At 43.1% G+C, this 22894-nt stretch overlaps 1 protein-coding gene and 1 pseudogene across 2 annotated transcripts in view; both read right to left on the bottom strand.

Annotated features, from left to right (window-relative positions):
- The window catches only part of DRC1 (dynein regulatory complex subunit 1), a 50033-nt gene extending 27996 nt beyond the window's left edge, over window positions 1-22037 (bottom strand). The window contains exons 1-6 of one of the 2 annotated variants that reach the window (XM_061210660.1): window positions 21883-21964; window positions 13745-13799; window positions 12189-12273; window positions 7322-7434; window positions 1678-1861; window positions 750-887 (exon numbers count right to left, since the gene is read on the bottom strand). In XM_061210660.1, coding sequence (XP_061066643.1) covers window positions 750-887; window positions 1678-1861; window positions 7322-7434; window positions 12189-12273; window positions 13745-13785 — 561 coding nt within the window. In that variant the 5' untranslated portion in view covers window positions 13786-13799; window positions 21883-21964. Of the gene's footprint in view, window positions 1-749; window positions 888-1677; window positions 1862-7321; window positions 7435-12188; window positions 12274-13744; window positions 13800-21882 lie in introns of both variants that reach the window. The other variant, XM_061210659.1, reaches the window with a different exon arrangement.
- Window positions 3284-4846, bottom strand: LOC133105112 (dihydrolipoyl dehydrogenase, mitochondrial-like; annotated as a pseudogene).
- Window positions 22038-22894: the final 857 nt, after the last annotated feature.

Genomic DNA, 22894 nt, shown 5'->3' with positions numbered 1-22894 from the left:
AAAGGTCAGCGCCTTGCAGTCACAGGGCCACCCCTGGCATGTCTTCAGCCGGGAGTCGGGTTAGAGCATTGCTATGGCTGGGGTTCCCATGAAGCAAAGGCAGCATGGAGCTCACAGAACAGGGGATGGGGTAGACTCAGGAATGCAGAAATGAGTCTGTAATAATCCAAAGAGACAGGCCCCCACCTCTTGGCTCTCCTCCATTTTGGAAAGGTCTGTCTCGATCTCAATCCTTAACATTTCATTCAAATCCAGAATATTGGTTCCTGGATCCTGTTTCGCATGCCCCTTTCCTCTCCCTCCATCCCTGACTGTCATAAACACATCAAATAAATGGCTCACAAATGCCTGTTGCTTCTGGAGCACTAATCTCCCTCCTCCACACCTCTTACCCCTCTTTTATTTTCTTTCCAAGTGCTTATCACACCTGTCAAATTATATACTTAGTAATTTATCTCTATTGTCTAGCTGTCTCCTGCTAGAAAACAGGCTTCATCCAGGACTTTGTCCGTGGTTGTATCTCCAGCCCCTGGCACAGTGCTTGCCATTTAGTAGACACTTGCATATTTGTTGGAGGAGTGAATGTATCAATAAGTAAGTGAATGAAACGCTACAGCAGAGACAGCAATGAGAGGACCAAGACGTCTGGGGGCCCTCCCTGGGTGGTTAGGCCACAGGCAGCCACCTCCCAGGGGACTCCTCCCAGGGGCCTCCCAGGGGCAGAGGGCAGCTCTCTCGCATGCCATCACCTCGATGTGTTGGAGCTCCTGGCGAAAGGTTTTCATCACATTTTTCACCTGTTCTTCCATCCTCTCCAGGAGCAGGCAGATGTCACCCGACTGTTTCTTCAAATCCTTCACGTACTGGTCATCTTTTGCTTTTAACTCCTAGACAAGAGCATGTCAAAGGTTGGTCATCAACTGAGACAGAAGCCAGAAGTTGCCAGCCACGCCTCACCCCGGGGTGGGGGGGACCCCTCCCATCAGCATCACGCGCTAGGAATTATAACTGCACAAAGGGAAGGTGCTTGGGAGAGGCTGGGAGGGCCTGGGAGAAGCACGGGTGTCTGGAGGCCATGGGCTCAGCTCGGGGCAAAGCCTCAACGAGCAGCACAGGATCAGACCCCTTGATGACTACTTGCTGCAAATCTCCCTGCAGCCTCCCAGAAAGCCCAGGGTACTCCAACCAAGCAATGAATTTCCCGTGTTCCAACATGGGAAAACATCTACTGCAGCCTAAGTTCCATTCCTTGACTAAGCACATAAAACCTGAAACAGCATTTGCTACAACAAGACAGCTTTCTATTAGGTAGCCAATAATTCTAAAATGACTACAAAGCTTTTTCTTCTGGTTAAAAGTGTATTGCCTGACACAACAAGGTCCTACTGTATAGCACGGGGAACTATATTCAATATCTTGTGATAAGCCATAATGGAAAAGAACATGAAAGAGAATGTATATATATGTATAACTGAGTCACTTTGCTGTACAGCAGTAATTAACACAACATTGTAATTCAGCCATACTTCAATAAAAAATAAATTTTAAAAAAGTGTATTGCCTGAGCTATATCTCATTCTGGGTAACAAAGTAAAGCCTCCGCCTTTCTCCATTCAGGAGAAGCTAACATCCCCCAGCTCCATCCCCGGCAGCCAGGACCGAGGGCCAGGCTCTTGCCTGCTGTAACTCGCTGATCAGCTTGTTCTTATCTTCTATCAGCCCAGCGCAGTGCACCTGCTGGGCGTTGAGCATTTCCCACAGCTCCTGGGGGATTCTCTTCTGTTTGCCCTCCTCCCACTTCATGGTGATCTCTTCAAATTTGTCCTGACTGGTCTTGACCTCATTCTCCAGCTTTTCAAGTCTGCAAATACAAACAGCCCAGCTCCTGAGGCTGTCTTCCAAGAAAGCAGGCTGGTTCTCTAGGGTCTGTAAAACAGGCCCGGGTACCCAGCTCTGCCTGAAAACCAAACCGGGCTCTGAGAAATCTTCTTTTAGTTTAATGCTTGACTCTAAGTAACTGAGACCGAATAAACAAAGTGACACATAACAAAAATGGATCAACATTAAGGCTGTACACACACACACACACACACACACACACACAGATCAAGAGTCAATTTGTCACATACTTCTGAGTAAGATGGTGACACACAGTAGTTAACCACTTGGTCACAAGTCCCATAGCTTGTGTTCAAATACTGATTTTGCTACTTGGCTCTCAACTTTAGAGAAATTGCTTAACTTCTGCAGGCCCCATTTTTCTCATCTGTAGAATAGAGAGGATGAAAGGATCAACTGTTGACTTTAAAAAATGCACAACGTGAGCGCTGCGAGTTAAGTTTTATTTGGGGCAAAATGAGGACTGCAGCCCGGGAGACAGAGTTTCAGATAACTCTGAGAAACTGCTCCGAGGAGGCGCTGGGAGGAGCCAGGATAAACAGGAGTTTTGCAGGTAGCTGGGAATGTCAAAAGATAATTGTTAAAGGAAACCAGATATCTCAAGTTTAGGAATTTAGCGCTTTTCTATGTATGGGAAGATGCAAGAGTCTGGGCTCACTCAAATCATTCCTTTGATATGCACCTCAGCTATCTGGGGCCAGTATCCTGTATTTTCACATCCTGAGTTTCCTCAGGGCTCACTGCAGGGAGTGGCTGCAGTCTGATGGCTGCTAGATGGCAGGTATTCTTTTCTTTTTTTTTTTTTGAATATTTAAGACATGTTTATTTCCATATCTTAATTTCCCACTGTAATACATTGCTTCTCCACTTAATATATGAATTTCATAAATATACTGCCTTACTTTGGTCAACTATATAACTATACTTCAGACTGTAGACCTCACTAGAACCTTAAAAATCTAAACACAAATTCTACCTCTAACCGCCAAGACTTTGGGGATTAAAATAACTGATAGACCATCATTTTTTATTTACATCAGTTCAGTTTATACATGTTTAACTTATTCTAATGACTGTTTCCAATGTGAAAACCAAGTTTAAAATAACTTGATCACCTTGTTTCAAACAGAGCTGTTCACATACCATACTCCAGCTCCATCCATGTAAGTAAATCCTGTATCAGAGATAAAAGCTACTTAGCATAAATTCAGTGAAGTTGAGCCTTTCATAAACAGCATGAAAATATGGGTTGAAGAAAATTTTCCAGGATGCTACTATAAGTAGCTTTTTTTCTGCAGTATTAACACAGTGAAATACAATATTAAATTTATTTAAAATATAGATATGAGATTATTCCATTCTGTCCAAACCTATTAAATACCTTCCAAAAGTTTTGTAATTCAGTCCTAGAAATTCTTGGAGCTGTGAGCATTTCCTGTTCAGAAATGTTACCTCTATAAAAGCTCCCAGGAAATTTCAGAAAAATATAATCTTCTAATTTAAAAGTTGATCGATTTGCCAAATGATGCAGCCAGGTTTGCTTCTCTAAAAGCTTCTGATAAGGTCGGATGTGCATGACAGACTCTAGCTATATCTTCACAGGATGCTCCATATTCCAGTGCAAGAGCAGCTTCATTTATCATTTCACCAGCACCTGGTCCTAGAATATGTGCTCCCAATACTCTGTCTGTTGATTTCTGCCCAAGTATCTTCACCATGCCATTTGTGTCAGCGTTTGTCTTAGCTCTGCTGTTAGCAGCAAATGGGAATTTCCCAACTTTGTACTCAGTACCCTCTTCTTTCAACTGCTCTTCTGATCTGCCAACCCAAGCAACTTCAGGGTGTGTGTAAATCACCGACGGTACACAATTGTAGTCAATGTGCACAGCACCACCAGCCATCCCTTCAACACAGATAATGCCTTCATCCTCTGCTTTGTGAGCCAGCATTGGACCAGCAACCACATCGCCGATTGCATAGATATTTGGAATTTTAGTTTGGAATCTGGTACTTGCTGGAATTCTACCTCTAGGATCCAGCTCAATTCCAAGCTCCTCTAGTCCCAAATTCTTAGTAAAGGGTCGTCGGCCAATGCAAACCAGGAGTACATCACAAGTGATAACTTCAGCTTTAGCACCAGAAGCAGCTTCAATAGAAATTTATTCAATTTAAATTTAAATCCTTGTTTTTGAAGGATGCGTTGAAAGTTTTTAGATATCTCCATTTCAATTCCAATTCCACCAACATGACCCAAAAACTCAACTGCTGTCACATCTGCACCAAGTCTTTGCCAAACTGAGCCCAATTCTACACCTATTACTCCTGCACCAATGACAACCATCTTTTCTGGAACTTTTTTTAAAGACAAAGCACCTGTAGATGACACTACTGTATCTACTTCAATCGTAATTCCAGGAAAAGGGGTGACTTCTAAACCTGTGGCTATAAGAATGTTCTTTGTATCAATAACTTGAGTGCTGCCATCAGCTTTCGTAGCGGTGACCTGATTTTTCCCAGTTATCTTTCCATATCCATTTACATGAGCAACCTTATTCTGTTTGAATAAGTGGGCAATTCCACCCGTTAAAGCTTTTACTGCATTACTCTTCTGCTCCATCATCTTCTCTAAATTCAAGCGAACTTCAGACATTTCAATACCTCTAGATGCAAAATCTTTTCCATGGGCCATATAGTAATAATGAGAGTTATTCAATAAAGCCTTAGAAGGAATACAACCAACGTTCAAGCATGTTCCACCGAGTGTTTCATTTTTCTCAACGCAGACTGCCTTGAAGCCTAACTGGGCAGCTTTAATAGCAGCAACATATCCTCCAGGACCAGAACCTATCACTGTTATATCAGCATCAATTGGTTGATCTGCATAAGTTCTCAGTGGCACTGCAGAAACTCCTTGCAGACCATGAGATATTCGATTGAAATGGTCTCTCCTTATATAGAGAAAATGGATAAGCAATAAGGAATTACTGTGTAGCAGACGGAACTCGACTCAACGCACTGTAATGACCTCAGAGGAAAAAGAATCTTATATTCCTCAGTCAGAAGTCCAAAAATCAGCTTCACGGGGCTAAAAACATGGTGTCATCAGGGACGGTTCCTTCTTGAGGCTCTCATGGACACTCCAGTTCCTTGCCTTTGCCAGCTTCTAGAGGCTGCCCACATTCCTTGACTCGTGGCTCTCTCCTCCCATCTTCAACGCCGGCAATGTTGTGTCATCCAGGTATTCTTTTCAACCCTGAGTCTCCTCAGGGCTCACTGGCTCACGCTGGAGGGCTGCAATTGTTGATGACTGTGACATCCTTTGTTTATTGATATGGCAGGAAATATTCCATTTATAAATATTCCATTCCATTTATAAATATTCCACTTATCACTACCTTCCTATGGCTGTTGTCAGGATTAAATAAAATTATTCCCAGCACAGAAGTCACTTAACAAATGGCACTCATTATTTTTTACTATTGACATGACCTGAACTGTCTGGCCATTCCTCTCCCAAATTATCAATAAATGACCAGTGGAATATACAAAAAGGAAAACTCCACCATTAGTAATGGAAAATAGAGATGATCTCCCAGAATTCCAGAAATTCCAAAGAAACCATGTGATGGAGAACACTGAGGATGGGGCTGGATAGAAGGAGGTATTAGGGCTGAGATGTGAGGCCCCTTCTGAGAACAGGGGCCAGGACATATGCCTGCGACCCTCTCCCAACTTTAACAGACTGTCCTTCTATGAGACTGTCTCCAAACGAGGGTTCAAACTCCCTTAAGGACAAGAATCACAACATAATTATCTTATGATCCCCTCTCTCCTTCCCACCTTCCAAGCTAGGGCACATAGTACATCTTATAATTCAATTAACTTTTTTTTTCTAAAAAATGAGAAACAGCTGTCAGATTATCTTTCCAGAACCCACATTTATCTTGTAACTCTGCCACTCGCGACCTTCCATTTTTCCTCAGTGGCTGCAGGAGAAGCCTAACTCCTCAACGGGGCCCTCAGGGAGTTTCTGCAGCTGTCCCTGCCAATTCAGTCCCTGGTACAGGCCATGACAGGCAGTGGGAAGTTTCAAGAATAAATTATATCTTGGTGACACTGGTAAAGTTGCTGGTGGGGAGAACTACTTATGTTGAACAACTGAAAATATTGCTGTTAAAATTGTACTGTGGGGACTTCTCTGGTGGCTCAGTGGTTAAGAATCCACCTGCCAATGCATGGGACACGGGTTCGAGCCCTGGTCCGGGAAGATCCCACATGCTGTGGAGCAACTAAGCCCATGCACCACAACTACTGAGCTCTCGTGCCACAACTACTGAAGCCTGCGCGCCTAGAGCCCGCGCTTCGCGACAAGAGAAGCCACCTCAGTGAGAAGCCTGCGCACTGCAATGAAGACCCAAGGCAGCCAAAAATACATAAATAAAAATCAATCAATCAAAAAAAAAATTGTACTGTGTATGTACCTACTGAGATGAGCAAAATGGCCCCGTGGGCTGTTCTTGTAATTGGACTATAGGTAGGAAATTGATTGAAGAACAAGCCAAAGGAAGAGATTACATGAGAACCTCTGTTCCTGCTGCTATCAGTCCTCTGTGGGCAAACAAAACTTAGAAGTTGACTCCTAAGTAGCTTACGCCTGCCTCCGTCGGGCAAGCTGAGCCCTGGGTGATGGGTGCGCCCACAGCCTGCCTGCCAAGGCCTGGAGCTGAGGGTCGGCCACGGGACCCCATCGTCCCTCTGACCCTCTGTCCTTCCAGGCATGGAGTCTTTACCATTCTTTAACACGCTGTTACATTTGTACGTAGTGTTTATGGGTCTGGTGCTATGATTAACTTAAACCCAGAACAGCCTAATGTACCTTCTCAGCCTCGTCTCTTTTCTTCCACCACCCCCCATACATCCCTCACTCTCATACCATTTCCAAACATCATGCAATCTCACGCCTCTGCCCAAGTTGTTCCTAAAATGCCCATTCCTTGACTCCAACTCCTCTTCATCCCTTATGGCCCAACTCAAATATCACTTTGCCTGGAAAGTTTTCTCTAATCTCTCCAGAGAGAATTAAAGGCCTCCTCCTATGTGTTTCCACGACTCTTATACATACCTTTAACACAAATCATGGTTGGGCGTTTGCACATCTGGCTCTACTAGACTGTGAACATCAAGAGCAGAGGCCGTGTCCACTCCTCTTTGTATCCAAAGGGCTTGGCACACGTTAAGAAGGTAATACTTGAGGAAGGAGGAGGGAAGCAACGAGGGAGGGAGGGAGGGATGGAAAGAAAGAAGGAGGGAGGATTCGTAAGGGGCAAGAAGTGGATTCTACTAGACTAGGTTTGACAGAGACAGGGAGAATTTGAGGACCCAGAGAGGAGATACTTCACTGCAGAGCCGGGGGGGTCCTCACCTCTGACGTTTTATCTCCTCTTCCTCGATTCTCCTGTGGATCTCTCTGATATCTGCAGCTACCTGGATATTTGTCACCAACTCAGTGCCACAGAGCAGCAGTTTAGCCAATTTCTGAAAACAAATAAGAACTTATAAAGTTAGAAACATTTGCACAACTGTCTGTAGGTGTTCAATCCAACCAAGCAGGAATTAAAAGCTACCTTAAGGGACTTCCCTGGTGGTCCAGCGGTAAAGAATCTGCCTTCCAATGCTGGGGACGCGGGTTCGATCCCTGATCGGGGAACTGAGATCCCACATGCCGTGGAGAAACTAAGCCCGTGCGCCTCAACTAGAGAGCCCGCGTGCTGCAAACTACAGAGCCCATGCGCTCTGGAGCCCGCACCACACCTAGAGAGAGAAAACCCACATGCCACAACTAGAGAGAAGCCCACGTGCTGCAACTAAGACCTGACACAGGCAAAAATAAATAAATTTAAAAATAAAAATAAATATTAAAAAAAAACTACCTTAAGATTTTAAAGCATAGCATCTACTTAGCAACCTGTTTCCATCAGGACACTTGTGATGTGATGTTACAGCTTACAATTTAATAGCACTCTGCAATTCTGGATGTACTTTAGTTTATTCTCATTAAAGGAGGGACCAGCCTATGAGTACGCGGGCATCCGCTCTGGGTACATCTCAGCACTTTCCCCAGCAGGCCTTCAAGTGACTGACACTGCCAGGGTCCTTTCTAAGAATCTCAGCTGGGGATGTGAGACACATAATAATAGTTGTCCTCCAATGTCCACTTCCCCCTCTTCTTTTAATAACAGAACACCCAAATTTTAGCTAGGCATTTGACCTCCCAAAATAGATACATCTCCCAACCTCCCTTGCAGCTAGAATGCAATCTGACCAATAACACATGAGCAGAAGTGTATGTGCCACTTCTGAATTGTGCCTTGAAGGGGAAAGGTGTGCCCTCTGCTGCCCCCTTTTTCTCTGTCTCCCAGGCTGGCATGTGATGCTAAAGTATGACGTGGTGAGCAGACGAAGGCAACCTAAGCAAGGGTGGAAGGAGGTGAGGTTCCCAACCTCAAAGGAACCCCCATACCAGCCCTGGACTATTTCTGCTCTGAACTATTTATTAAGTGAACCAGAGAAATAAGCTTCTACCTTGTTTAAGCTAATGTTACGTGGAACCTCTTGCTATAGGTGTTCTAATACAGGAGAGAAATGTAGCCGACTGCACTGCCCCCTCCCTCAAAGGCCCAGGAATTTTGCTACTGGTACCCCCCCTTCTAAATTCCTCTTCGTAAATTTCACATGCAGTACCTTCCCTCCTGAACTTTTGGTGATATCATGATTTCAAGATGATAAACCCTCTCAAAAAAAAGTTCAAGTATCCTTAGGTTATGCCTGAGTTTTTCCAAGTCTGTTTTGGAATTTACAAATTTTTCAACTCTCAAATCATTTCTGAGCTAGGAACTTATAAGTATCTCTGCTCCAAGGAGTCACTGAAATGATCAGAGACTCTATTTCATCTCATTCTTCTAAGGAAATTTTGAAATACAGTTTTAATGAATACAGAACTGAACCTCCACCCAGCTATCCAGGGTACTCCAGGCTTTTTTTAAACAGCTGCAGCTTTATCACTTGTGCCAAACGGTTTTACATGCATAAGGAAGCAATGGCTTTCCTGTAGTTTTGAGCAATTTTCTATTTTCTACTCAGACAATGCGAACATCAGAAATTTCTGAATCAAGTATTTAAGTCTCAAAGTAAAACTGAAAATGTTACCATCAGATTAACAGACACACCCCTAACATTTTTGAGACCCAGGGTGAGAGTCTAAGTGAAGGTCCACATACCATATATCGAAATATTTAAAAATATAATTCGGTGTAATAAACCACTAAATATGTTCTATCCACCTACCTTGGCACCTTCATAACAATTTATAAGTCCTAGTTTGAATTCAGACTACATATCAGAGTTCCTTTCAGAACTTGGTGGCTAAGGGAGAGCGAGTCTCTGGCCACCAGCCTGGAGCCCACCCCATTCTCTTCACACTCCTAGCTCCGTCCTTCAGATGCAGGCATGGAATTTCCCAGACCACACGTGCGAGCTCCATCTAAACCCCTGGTCATCCCTGAGGCCTTGTCTGCCCTGAGCAGGGCAGACCCCGGGAAGAGGCCCAAGCAGGCCTTGAAAGTGGGTTCAGAACCATTTGGGCAGGGAATTTGGAGTTCCGTGACACTCAGAGAGTGATCTAATGGGGGCACTTGGGCTCTGAGTAGACTTGAGGCAAGTCCACTTGAGGGGGTGCATCCAGAGGAGGGCCAGAACAAGACACAGGACCCTCTTCATTACCACTTTTATTCAATGGGCTAGAGGGCCTATCTAGTGCAATAAGGCAAGAAAAAAATTTTTAAGGTATCAAAATTGAACAGGAAAAGATAAAACTGTCATTTTCAGATGATTATATATGTAAAAAACAAAACAAAACAAAAAGAACCTACAGGTAAACTATTAGAATTAACAAATGAATTTGACCAGGTTGCTGGATATCAGATCAATATATAAAAACCAATTGTACTTTTACATAATCAACAATGAACAATTATAACTTCAAGAAGAAGTATAGGGATTTCCCTGGTGGTGCAGTGGTTAAGAATCCGCCTGCCAACACAGGGACACGGGTTCGATCCCTAGTCCGGGAAGATCCCACATGCCACGGAGCAACTAAGCCCATGCACCACAACTACTGAGCCCTCATGCCACAACTACTGAAGCCCACACTCCCTAGGGCCTGTACTCCGCAACAAGAGAAGCCACCGCAATGAGAAGCCCAGGCACTGCAACGAAGAGTAGCCCCCGCTCGCTGCAACTAGAGAAAGCCCGCACGCAGCAGTGAAGACCCAATGCAGCCAAAAATAAATAATAATTAAAAAAAGAAAAAGTATAAAACATTGCTGAGTGAAATTAAAGAATACTTAAATAAAAGGAGGGATAATTTATCCTCACAGATTATAAATCTCTATATTGGTAAGATATTAATTTTTTCCCAAATTGATCTATAGATTCAATTCAATCTCAATTAAAATCCCAGCTGCTTTTTTTGGTGGAAATTGAGAAGCTAATTCTAAAATTTATATGGAAATGCCAAGGGTCAAGAACAGCCAAGACCATCTTGAAGAACCACGAAGTTGGAGGACTTACCCTACCAGATATCAAGGCCTGTCATGCAGCTACAGTAATTAAAATAGTGTGGCATTGGCATAAAGACAATTGACCAATGGAACAGAATAGCGAATCTAGAAACAAACAAGTATGCTCACCTGATTTGCAACAAAGGTGCATTGCAATGCAGAGGGGAAAGGATGATCTTCTCTCTAAATGGTGCTGGGTTAATTAAAGATCCATTTAGAAAACAATGAACCTTGAGCCCTACTTTTATACCACACACAAAAATGGATTCCAGATCCATTTTGGTCTAGATTATAGACCAAAATGTAAACAGTAGAACGATGAGGCTTCTAGAAGAAAACATGGAAGAATATCTTTATAAAGTTGGAGTAGACCAAGATTAAACAGGAAACAAAAAGAATTATTTTAAAAAATGATTGATAAGGTGCAGGACAGGGGTCCCTCCTGCCCAGGTCTTACGACAGAACTGGTTGTTAATACCTTGATATTGAGAAAGGTAGCATTTTCTTTATACATTTCTCTTCAATGCCAACACTCTTCGTGATTTAAGTCCTAAGTGAAAGGAACCTGGGAAAGCTGCTGATGAAAACAACATTATCTCTCTGGTTTTACACTCAATTTTACACTCTAAAATTGAAAATATACTGAACTGTATATCAGTATTTTCAGGATTATAGCAGTATCTACTACAACAGTATTTTCAAGATTATATATAATACCCTTTTTATCCTACACAGAAACACTCAGAGATCACCAACCTTTAGATGAAGTACCCTAAGTATAAAGAGGTGATCTGGAACAAGAACCCATAATAGTTCAATATTCTTTCCACTACAATAAAATATTTTATCCTTGATCCAGTACAGCACAGGTTATTCAATTATTGCTAGATACCTCTATGCTCTATAATAATATTTCAGTAATTTGAATATTTTTTTCTCCCAGTAAATACACTTCAATTTCTGCTAGCAGTGATCTCTCTTCTCCACTTTTATAAATCCCATTTAACTTTTCTAAGACCCAGCTCAAATCCCACTTTCTCCGTGGGACCTTCCCTGACCAGGCCGTCTGGGTGAGCTCTTTCCCATATCTCAACGCCCACGGTGTCACTGTGCATGCAATTAATTAAGTAAACGCGGCACTGTGCCAGTTCCGGCGCGCTGCTTTGAACTACTGTTTATCCCTCCTGCGCCTCTCGCTCCAAGTCCTTTATTCACGTCTCAGGAGCCCTGTCATCGCCACGGGAGAGCGAGCAAAGACTTCCTTTTAGAGTTTATTGGGTACAAGCTCTGCCCTACTCCACAGCTACACCAAGAAGCCCTCGCTCTTCTAGAACTTACAGTTCCACTGGGGACACCGCACGCACACACATCTTCGAAAAGTCATACAAGGCAGAAAAATATCTAAAATGAAATGAATGGTACAGACGGGAAGTCAAAGAGTTCAACCTGCGCCGCGGAGGAATTCGTGGAAGAGTTGGGACGTGAGATGGTCTTGAAGTCTGCGAAGGTAGCCTGAGGAAAGCAGAGGGGAAAGCGGAAGGGGAGAGGACAGGAGGGAAGAAGAGGGGAGCAGCGGGGCTTGGCATTGCAGCCCCCCAAAGGCACAGCACAGGAAGAGCAAAGCCCCAGTCCTACAGGACACTCGCGACCCATTTACTCCCCAGTTCCTACCAGTCTGCTTTCTTCTTTCTGTTTGTAGCTCTTGCTTTGATCTTCCTCACTCTCCTTCCCATCTAAATATTCTCCAAGCGCTTCCCTGTGATGGAAAAAAAGTAGAGAAACTGAAGTTACTTCTAGTACTTAGAGTCTATATTTTAAAATTTCATAGTACCTCACAGTATATACAAAAATATGTTCTATATGGATAAAAATTTGAATACTAAAAAAACACAATCGTAAAAACACTAGAATTAAATACAGGCGAGAACCTCTATTAGAGTAAGATCAAAGTTAGAAAAAAAAAAGAGTGAAAGGTTTTACTTCCTAAAATTTAAACATTTTGGGAGTTCCCTGGTGGTCCAATGGTTAGGACTCAGCCCTTTCACTGCCTTGGGCTGCGGTTCAATCCCTGGTGGGGGAACTAAGACTCAGCCCTTTCACTGCCTTGGGCTGCGGTTCAATCCCTGGTGGGGGAACTAAGATCCCACAAGCCACGTGTTGTGGCCAAAAAAAATTAAACATTTTATCCTTGAAAGTCAAGGGATAAACTGGTAAAAGATATTTGACAAACTTCTGCTCTAAAATAGGATGGGATCCTTCAAATCCGTACAGAAAAGACAAAATACCATTAACACAACATTGTAAATCAACTATACTTAAATTTTAAAAAGTTAAATTAATTTTTTTAAAAGACAAAATACCAAATAGGAAAATTGGCAAAGGATGTGAACAAGCAGTTTACAGAAGAAATACAAATGGCAAATAGACATTCGAAGATATGTTCAACTTCACATATAACCAGAGAAATGAAATTGAAAACCCTGTGAGGTATCCTCATTCTCCTATCAAGAGAAAAGATTTAAAAGTTGATAGTATCTGGTGGGCCAGACGGTGTGGGTGACCGTTGATTCATACTCCATGGGTGGGAATGCGAAGGGTCACAACCCATCCAAAAGGCAATTTGGCAAGACTTTTCCAAAACTTACACGGGCCTCCCGTCTGACCGAACATTTACGAACTTTCCACAGAAAGCTTTCACAAGTTCACAAAGAAATATGCACAAGAATGATTACTGCAGCACTCTCTCTACTAGCAGGAATGTGGAAACATTCTACATACATATTAATAGTTGCCTGTTTAAATAACTTGTGAGGCAACAATACAAGAAAATATATTGTAGCCTATTAAAAAAAAAAAAATGATGTGCTATCTAGAAGCACAGAAAGATGCCCACAATATGTAAGTAAAAAGAGCCAGCTGTAGAACAATATGTAAAGTATAATATAGATTTTCTTCTTAAAATAGGCTTATATACATATGCACAGGAAAAATCTTGGAAGGATTTATGACAAACAGGTGACAGTAATTATTTAAGGAAAGAGAACTTTACTGAGGACTTATAGTTTCTACATTTTTCTATTGCACGAATTTTATAAATAGCGCATATGTGTGTATGTGTTAATCAGAAAGTAAGACCAAAGATGACGGGGGAAAGATAAGGTTCCAGATTCTGGGCTTCTTTGGAGGAGGCATGGGGGAATGACCCCAGCAATACCCACCCCACTTACATCGTGGAGGTCCGCTCTCTCCTCCGGCACACAGCGGCCATGAGGATTCCCAGTTCTGCCTTAAGAAAAATGAAACCATCATCTTATGGCTTCAACCATGGTGAAACAAGCAGATCCCTTTCTTGACTCTTCATCCTTTCTGGACTTTTTCTCTCCCTGACTTCCATCTCCCTTCCCTTTGTTCAAAGGTCAGCACAGCCCTACATCGTGCTACACCATTTTTGAGAGCTGGAATTGAGTTAGCACCCCTCACCCCACTCCCAGTCCAACTGAAACTCTTTTTTCTTGTCATTTCATTCACTTCCATACTCTTATTGAACCTACTCATTGCCCTTACCGAGAAAACGATTTGTTTCATTCTACTCAGGGCTTCAGATATTGCCAGGCTAATGGTTCTCATTACCATCCAAAACACACTCATTCACCTGACTTTCTACTTTGACCACCAATTAATTACCACCTCTGTCTAAACAATCCTTCCAACTACTTCCGGGAGCAAAGACCTGTGCTTCAGAAAGAAAAATAACTATGCTACACATTCTTATCATCTAGTTTCAGCTTTAATCCCATTGCTGCCTTTTACTTATCATTTCTGACTGCCTAGCACCGCACTGTCCAATAGCCACTAACCACATGTGGCTATTGAGCACTTGAAATGTGGCTGATCCAAACTGAAATGTGCTATGAGTGTAAAATATGAACTAGATGGATTTTGAAGACTTTCAACAAAAAAATGCAAAATATCTCAATATGATTTATACTGATTACATGTTAAAATAATATTTTTGTATAGTGAGTTCAACAAAATAAATTACAAAATTTAATTTCACCTGTTCTATTTTTTTAATGTGGATGCTAATTTACGTACTGTATTTCTCTTGGTCGGTGCTAACCTATCATATTCCCTAAAGTTGCCATCCCAGACTTCTCTCTCCTCAGGTTTGAGCTGGATCCCTCTTTTGGGAAACTGCTTCCCCACCACTGCCACCCATATGGTCTCAATGGGAGCTGCCATCTTGAATAACCATACCTCCAGACAAGTCAGAGACCTTTCTCAGGACTTAAAAAATTGAAACGTAATTGATTGTTTGGCTGGGTTTAGAGCTCCAGGTTGAAAATCATTTTTCTTTAGAACTTTGAGGCCATTGCTCATTGTCTTCTGGTGTCCACTGTGGCTATTTACGAAACCAGATGTCATCCTGTTTCTTAATCCTTTCTTTGTACGTGAGAGTTGTCATCACTGTCGTCATCGTTGTTCACTCTGGAAGCTTGTAGGACCCTTCTTGTGGTTCTTGGTGTTCTGAACATGCTCTGTGGTGTGCCTGGGGTGGGTCTACTTTCATTCATTGTGCTGGCAGGTGGTCCCTTTCAACCAGGGAACTCATGATCTTCAGTTCTGAGAAATGTTCTTGAATTCTTTCAGTGATCATTTCCACCCTTCTCTTTACTCTCTCCTTTCTTTCTGGATCTAGAAAGGAGATACTAGATCTCCTGGACTAGTCCTCTAATTTTTAAAAAATCTTTTTCTCTACTAGTTTCTATCTTTTTTCCTTTTCATTCTATCTCCCAGGCAATTCCATTACCTTTACTTCCCAACCCTTCTACTGTTTCCCATTTCAACCTTATTTTTAATTTCCAAGAGCTCTGTTTTGATCTCTAGATTATTTTAATAGCATCCTATTCTTGTTTCATGTTTGCAATTACCTTTTCTTTTTTCTCTGAGGATCCTTTTTTTTCTTAATTTTATTTATTTTTGGCTGCGTTGGGTCTTCATTGCGGTGTGCGGGCTTCTCATTGCGGTGGCTTCTCTTGTTGCGGAGCACGGGCTCTAGGTGCGCGGGCTTCAGTAGTTGTGGTGCATGGGCTCTAGAGCACAGGCTCAGTAGTTGTGGCGCACAGGCTTAGTTGCTCCACGGCATGTGGGATCTTCCCGGACCAGGGATCGAACCCGTGTCTACTGCATTAACAGGCGGATTCTTTTTTTTTTTAACATCTTTATTGGAGTATAATTGCTTTACATTGTTGTGTTAGTTTCTGCTGTATAACAAAGTGAATCAGCTATATGTATACATATACTCCCATATCCCCTCCCTCTTGTGTCTCCCTCCCATCCTCCCTGTCTCACCCCTCTAAGTGCTCTAAGTGGTCACAAAGCACAAAGCTGATCTCCCTGTGCTATGCAGCTGCTTCCCACTAGCTATCTATTTCACATTTGGTAGTGTATATATGTCAATGCCACTCTCTCACTTCGTCCCAGCTTACCCTTCCCCCTCCCCGTGTCCTCAAGTCCATTATCTATGCCGGCATCTATGTTCCTGTCCTGCCCCTAGGTTCTTCAGAACCTTTTTTTTTTTTTTTTTAGATTCCATATATATGTGTTAGCATACAGTATTTGTTTTTCTCTTTCTGACTTACTTCACTCTGTATGACAGACTCTAGGTCCATCCACCTCACTACAAATAACTCAATTTCATTTCTTTTTATGGCTGAGTAATATTCCATTGTATATATGGGCCACATCTTCTTTATCCATTCATCTGTCAATGGACACTTAGGTTGCTTCCATGTCCTGGCTATTGTAAATAGAGCTGCAATGAACATTGTGGTACATGTCTCTTTTTGAATTATGGTTTTCTCAGGGTGTATGCCCAGTAGTGGGATTGCTGGGTCGTATGGTAGTTCTATTTTTAGTTTTTTAAGGAACCTCCATACTGTTCTCCATAGTGGTTGTATCAATTTACATTCCCACCAACAGTGCAAGAGGGTTCCCTTTTCTCCACACCCTCTCCAGCATTTATTGTTTGTAGATTTTTTGATGATGGCCATTCTGACTGGTGTGAGGTGATACCTCATTGTAGTTTTGATTTGCATTTCTCTAATGATTAGCGATGTTGAGCATTCTTTCATGTGTTTGTTGGCGATCTGTATATCTTCTTCTGAGGATCTTAATGACAGTCATTTTTTTCTTTTTTCTTTCTTTTCTTTTTTTTTAAATTTTTTGGCCGTGCTGCACAGCATGCGAGATCTTAGTTCCCCGACCAGGGATCGAACCCTGAATTGGAAGCATGGAGTCTTAACCACTGGACTGCCACAGAAGTCCCTGTCTTTCTTTTTTAATTGAAGTAAAATTGGTATATAACATTATATAAGTTTCAGGTGTACTTAAAGATAGTCTTTTCGTTGTGTTTTGTTGTTTTCTTCCTACATGGTCTCAATTTCCTCTAAGTTGCTTTTTTCTGTTTATTCATTTTGGTGTCTACCTTTCACCTTAAAGACTTTCTTCAGACGTCTTGAAATCCTTGGCTACCTTTCCATGCTAAGACGAAAAAGCTTATGAAAGTGCTGAGTGCAAGGGTGTAGTATAACAGCTGTGAACTTCAGTGCAGGACAATCTACCTGAACCATTTCGTGGGCAAACCTGATTTCAGTGTCTTTAAGTCCCTCCTTCTGGGCCGGTCAGATTCTGCAGAGAGATTTCTCCAGTCTCCTGCCTGCAACGGGCAGGTCCTGCCAGCATTCCAGGAATGGGGAGGTGGAGGCGCTCAGCTCCAGTGTGCACGTGTCCGTGGAATCCCCTTGCTTTTAGTACCATGTCCTTGCCTCCTCTCTGCCCAGCATCCCCCAAACCATGCATCCTCCTTTTTACTTTCTCCAAACCTCCGGTCAACTGTGCAAAGTGGGAGAAAGGTTCTTGACATCTATTAATTTTCCAATCAATTCTCCTTATTTTAGTTCCCTCTTCACCCCTATCCAGATAAACCTGATGCTGCCTTTTGGAGATTTATTGCAGAGGAAATCAAGGGGGCTCTCAGCTTTCCTCACTACTAGTTTATATTTCCATATTCTTGAATCTGCTAAGCCATTTACCATCTGTCTATATACGTCCCAGCTTCCAAAATGTTGTTGCTATTGAGTCCCCCTGTTTTGCTTGACTTTGTGGGTTTATATCGTTTTTACTTAATCCCTTTAAATCTCATTTTTGATAGAGATCCTAGGTAAATGCATGTGTTCTATCCACCATCTTGACTCAGAAGTGACATCTCTCAGGAATTTGAAATGTCAACTGAAAAACTAGAGATTGAGAGTTTGGGGTGCTTTAGCCATTAATCTTATTCTTTATCTTCATATGACATTTGATTCTGTTAACAGCTTCCCCTCTAAAACTACACCTTGGGCTTCCCTGGTGGCGCAGTGGTTGAGAATCTGCCTGCCAATGCAGGGGACACGGTCTCGAGCCCTGGTGTGGGAAGATCCCACATGCCGCAGAGCGACTGGGCCCGTAAGCCACAACTACTGAGCCTGCGCGTCTGGAGCCTGTGCTCTGCAACGAGAGGCCGCGATAGTGAGAGGCCCACGCACCGCGATGAAGAGTGGCCCCCACTTGCCGCAACTGGGGAAAGCTCTCGTATAGAAACGAAGACCCAACACAGCCATAAATAAATAAATAAATTTAAAAAATTTTTTAAAAAGAACAAAAAAACTACACCTCAGTGACCCACCAAGGCCTAAGCAGTTAGGGCGGTGGGCACCATAGGCAATCAATGAGCCCAAGGCTAATTTTAAAACAACACAACTGACTAAAGTCAGTCTGTTTTTTATTATCACCCTGTGCCAGCAACAAAACAATTCATAAAACACTCCTTTCTGAAAAATATTTTGTTAATCTAAGTTCCAAAAAAATTGCTGTAGTACTGTTGATTTTTAAATCTTTTTTTTTTTAATTTATGTGGGTTTTTAAAAAATTTTTATTTATTTTTGGCTGTGTTGGGTCTTAGTTGCTGCACTCGGGCTTTCTCTAGTTGCGGCGAGCAGTGGCTTCTCTTGTTGCAGGGCACAGGCTTTGGGAGTGCGGGCTTCAGTAGTTGTGGCATGTGGGCTCAGTAGTTGCAGCACGTGGGCTCTAGAGCACAGGCCCAGTAGTTGTGGCGCACGGGCCACAACTGGTATTCTAAGTCTTGCGAATTCACTCCTTTGGGAACATTTCTTCATATGCTTTTTTCTTCCTTTTTTTCCCCAAAACACATGTAATTTTTCTTTTGGCCACGTTGTGGGATCTTAGTTCCCCAACCAGGGATCGAACCCAGGCCCTCGGAAGTGAAAGCGCAGAGTCCTAACCACTGGACCACCAGGGAATTCCCCACATGTAATGTAAAAGTATTCATTGGGACTTCCCTGGTGGCGCAGTGGTTAAGAATCCACCTGCCAATGCAGGGGACACGGGTTCGAGCCCTGGTCTGGGAAGATCCCACGTGCCGCAGAACAACTGGGCCCGTGAGCCACAATTACTGAGCCTGCGCGTCTGGAGCCTGTGCTCCGCAACAAGAGAGGCCGCGACAGTGAGAGGCCCGCGTACCGCGATGAAGAGTGGCCCCCGCTTGCCACAACTAGAGAAAGCCCTCGCACAGAAACGAAGACCCAACACAGCCATAAATAAATAAATAAATAAATAAATAAATAAATTTAAAAACACCCTCCGCTCACCCCTGCTGATCCATCTCCTGTCCCTATAATTTAAAAAAAATATATATATATATATATATGTATATATATATAAGTATTCATCCATTACTTCTTTCTCATTTTGTATTGTAAATTTTATTTTTATTTTTTAAAAATTACCGGCATGGTAATATAACAAAGTTCAATAAAAGAAAATGTTCACTGTCTGCTTTTCTTTTCAGGCTATTGTTATTATCTGTGTTTTAGAAATTACCTGCTCCAGGCATTAAATTCATTAGGTACGCTACTGCACCTCACTTATTTGTTTTTCCACCAGCTTCAACTGGCCATTCTATCTTATTCTCCTTGTCAGCGTTTCCTCTTCCATCAACTTCTAAATGCTGGGCTTTCTTAGGACTTAGCCATGAACACTTTTCTCATCCCTTTTTAATCCTCTTTCCCAGTGTAATTTAATTCATTCCTATGGTTTAAAATACAATCATAACGCTGCTGACTCTTTGCACTGGTACCTCTAATCCAGATCTCTTCTGAGTTTAAGACCCATACCCAACTGCCTAGTGGACATCTCAATTTTAATGTCTTACAAAATTCGACTTCCCTTAATATGGACAAAACCAAACCTTTGATTTTCAACTCCTGCCTTACTGCCCCCATCACTGTCTTTACCATCTCAATAAAAGGTACTACCATCTATCCACCCAGCTGTTCAAGCCATTCTAGCTTTTCCCCTGCCTTCCATCAGCATGTCCAATCAATCAGTAAATCCAGTCAATTTCAATTCCAAAATATGTCTGGAGTGCATCTGCTTTCTCTCCAAACCACTGCCACTAACTAGTTCAGACCAACTTCATCTCTCACCTGGACAAATACAACTGCTTCCTAACTGGACTCCTTACTTTCACTTCTGGCTCCTCCAAACCATTCCCCAAAGAGCAACCAGAGTGATCTTAACATACTTAGAAATTTGAGAAATTCTCACACTAGGTCCTTGGCCTGTGGTTAAGAGCTATCACCATGTGGAAGGTCAAACGGACACTCCGAAACTTCACCCGAGTGCTTAAAAAAGCACTATTGTCAACCGGGGGGGATGGTGGGGATTAGTGTCACCCTTAGGGATCTCAAGGATTTGGGAGTGGTGGTGCCTATCAAATCTCCATTTAATTCACTGGTCTGGTCCCTGCAAAAACTGGATGGATCCAAGATAATAACTGTCAATTACTGCAAACTCAACCAAGCAGCAGTCCTAATCGCAGCTGACATGCAGGTCGGGTGTCTTTGCTAGAGCAGGTTACTGCGGTCTTAGGTACATGGAATGTAGCCACTGATTGGGCCAAATGCATTATTTTCTACCTCAATCAGGAAAAAGGATCAGGAAGTTCACATTTACATGGAACAGATAATGTATACTCACATAGGCCTCTCACTCACAGAGTCATGTTAACTCTCCTGATCTGTCAAAATATAGTCTGAATAGATCAGGACCATCTGAATATCCCACAGAACAGCACATTGATCTATTACATCAGGGTTGGCAAACATTGGCCTATGGGTCAAATCTGACCCACCTGGTTTTGTATGGCTCACAAGTGAAGAATGATTTTTACATTTTCAAATTTTTTTTTTTAAAGATCAAGATGAATAGGCAGAGCGCAGAGGATTTTTAGGGCACTGAAACTATTCTGTACAATACTGTAATGGTGGAAACATGTCATTATATATCTATCAAGATCCATCAATTGTAGCAAATGTACCACTCTGTTGGGGAAGGTTGATAGTGGAGGAGGTTATACATGTGTAGGGCTAGGGGGTATATGGGAAATCTCTGTACTTTCCACTCAATTTTTCTGTGAACCTAAAACTGCTCTAAAATATGAAATTTATTAATTTAGAAAAAAAGATCTAAATATGAGGGATATTTTGTGACACATGAACATTATATGAAATTCAGATTTCAGTGTTCTTTAGTAAAGTTTTATTGGAACCCAGCCACATCACTTTAGGGCCCTTGTGTCCAAAGGCCAGCAGACAAGAAGAGAAGCACCATCTTGGCAGGGCAGCTGACCCTGACCAGCAGGACAAGGTATAAGTGCTGTCACACTGAGAGGGTGTTCAGGGGGTCACGCAGGTTCCCCTTTGTACCCCCTTAAGACAAGGCCACTCCGTCTGTGAATGGACAGGTGCGGCAACCCCGGCCTGAGAACGGCGTGGTTATCAGCCTCAGAGCCTGCAGGAAAAGGGGTTTGTGTCACACACCCAGATAAGCCACTGAGACCAGCAGAAGTGATAGCCGAGGTCCACTCCATAACTACTTGTGGAAGGAAGGCAGGCTGGGAGGCAAGGAGGAAAGAAAGACCTCGGCGGGCAGGTCATGGAGCCCACCTCTTCAGCTTATGGCCCACAGTGCCTGGCGCAGCAGGCTCTCAATGAACATGCTGGAGGGATTATGATTTCCGCCTTTGACTTTACTAGTGTGTTCAATGTTTTAATATCCCATGCTTTGTTTGAACCTTCTGGTAGAAATGTTTTCTATCTTATCAAGAAACAAGGCCGGCTCACACGTAGGGCACGCCGCCCCCTCACCGCAGGGGCTCCGGCCCGGAGAAGCCACCCCCTCATCCCCGCACCGCGTCACCGCACCCTGGGCGCTCCTTGGCGGGACCCGCCCAAACCCAGCTCACCGCCTCCGAGCTTCCAGGCGCGCCGCGATGCGGAGGCGCCGGGCCTGGATCCTCTCCTGAGGGTTATCAGAATGTATCGAGGGCCCGAGAACCGGGGTGGCTAAATGCTCCTCCTCCTTCTCCAGGACCCCCAGGGATCCCGGCGGATTCATGGCAGGTGCCTCCCGCCCCCAGGCAGCTCTGCCTGGACCGCAGCCGGACTACCGCCTTGTTGCTGACAACAAGCCGTTGCTAACAACAAGCCGTTGCCAGGGGAAAACAGTCACCTAATCCGCAGCTGGCGTGGTTGCGCGCGCATCCCCTCAGGCTTCGCCCACTGGTGTTCCGAAAGCTATATCCCAGCTTGGGGCTTTATTCCTTTCGCCTGCAATTGGGGTAATCCCCACGAAGGCCCGGGGGTATTAACGGAGGCTGGAAGATTTAAGAGCTGCACCAAGCTGTGATTCGTCACTTACTGACCCTGATGATTGATTCTTCATTCATCAAATAAATATTCCGCAAAATCATATTCATCAAATATAATTGAGTGCCTACTCTATGCCAATCACTGTGCTAGCGCTGAGGATACAAGCGTTGTCCTTTTCTCATGGAGCGGATAGAATAGTAGGATCGCTAGGAAAGTTTGAACTAAAGTATACTGTATCCATCTACTCGTCATCCATTCATTTTTGAGCTCCTATTGATACTTTGTGCATTTGGCCCCTATGTTCTCTAGAATATATCCATCAAGGAATTGTCTTCTGTAGCGGTTTTCAGTAGGGCTGAAACCTAGGACAATCCCACCATCACCACTTGCAATCACATACTTACAGAAAGAGGAAAAGGAGAGCAGAGGAAAATGGTATGGAAGGCAGGGGTGGGGGGGAGTGAAAGTTAAGAGCACAGAAGCACAATTAAACTTTTGAGGAGTCCCTTGAGAGGCACTATTTCCTGGGCGTTTTTGTGTGTGTGTCGCATTGCCAACCAAAAATTCATAGTGTTCTTACTGAGAATTAAAATCCTTTCGAAAACA

Source organism: Eubalaena glacialis, chromosome 14 (assembly GCF_028564815.1).
Source record: "Eubalaena glacialis isolate mEubGla1 chromosome 14, mEubGla1.1.hap2.+ XY, whole genome shotgun sequence".
Classification (NCBI taxonomy): Eukaryota; Metazoa; Chordata; class Mammalia; order Artiodactyla; family Balaenidae; genus Eubalaena; species Eubalaena glacialis.
Note: the sequence above shows the minus strand (reverse complement) of the source record. Positions and strands in the feature narration are given on the sequence as shown.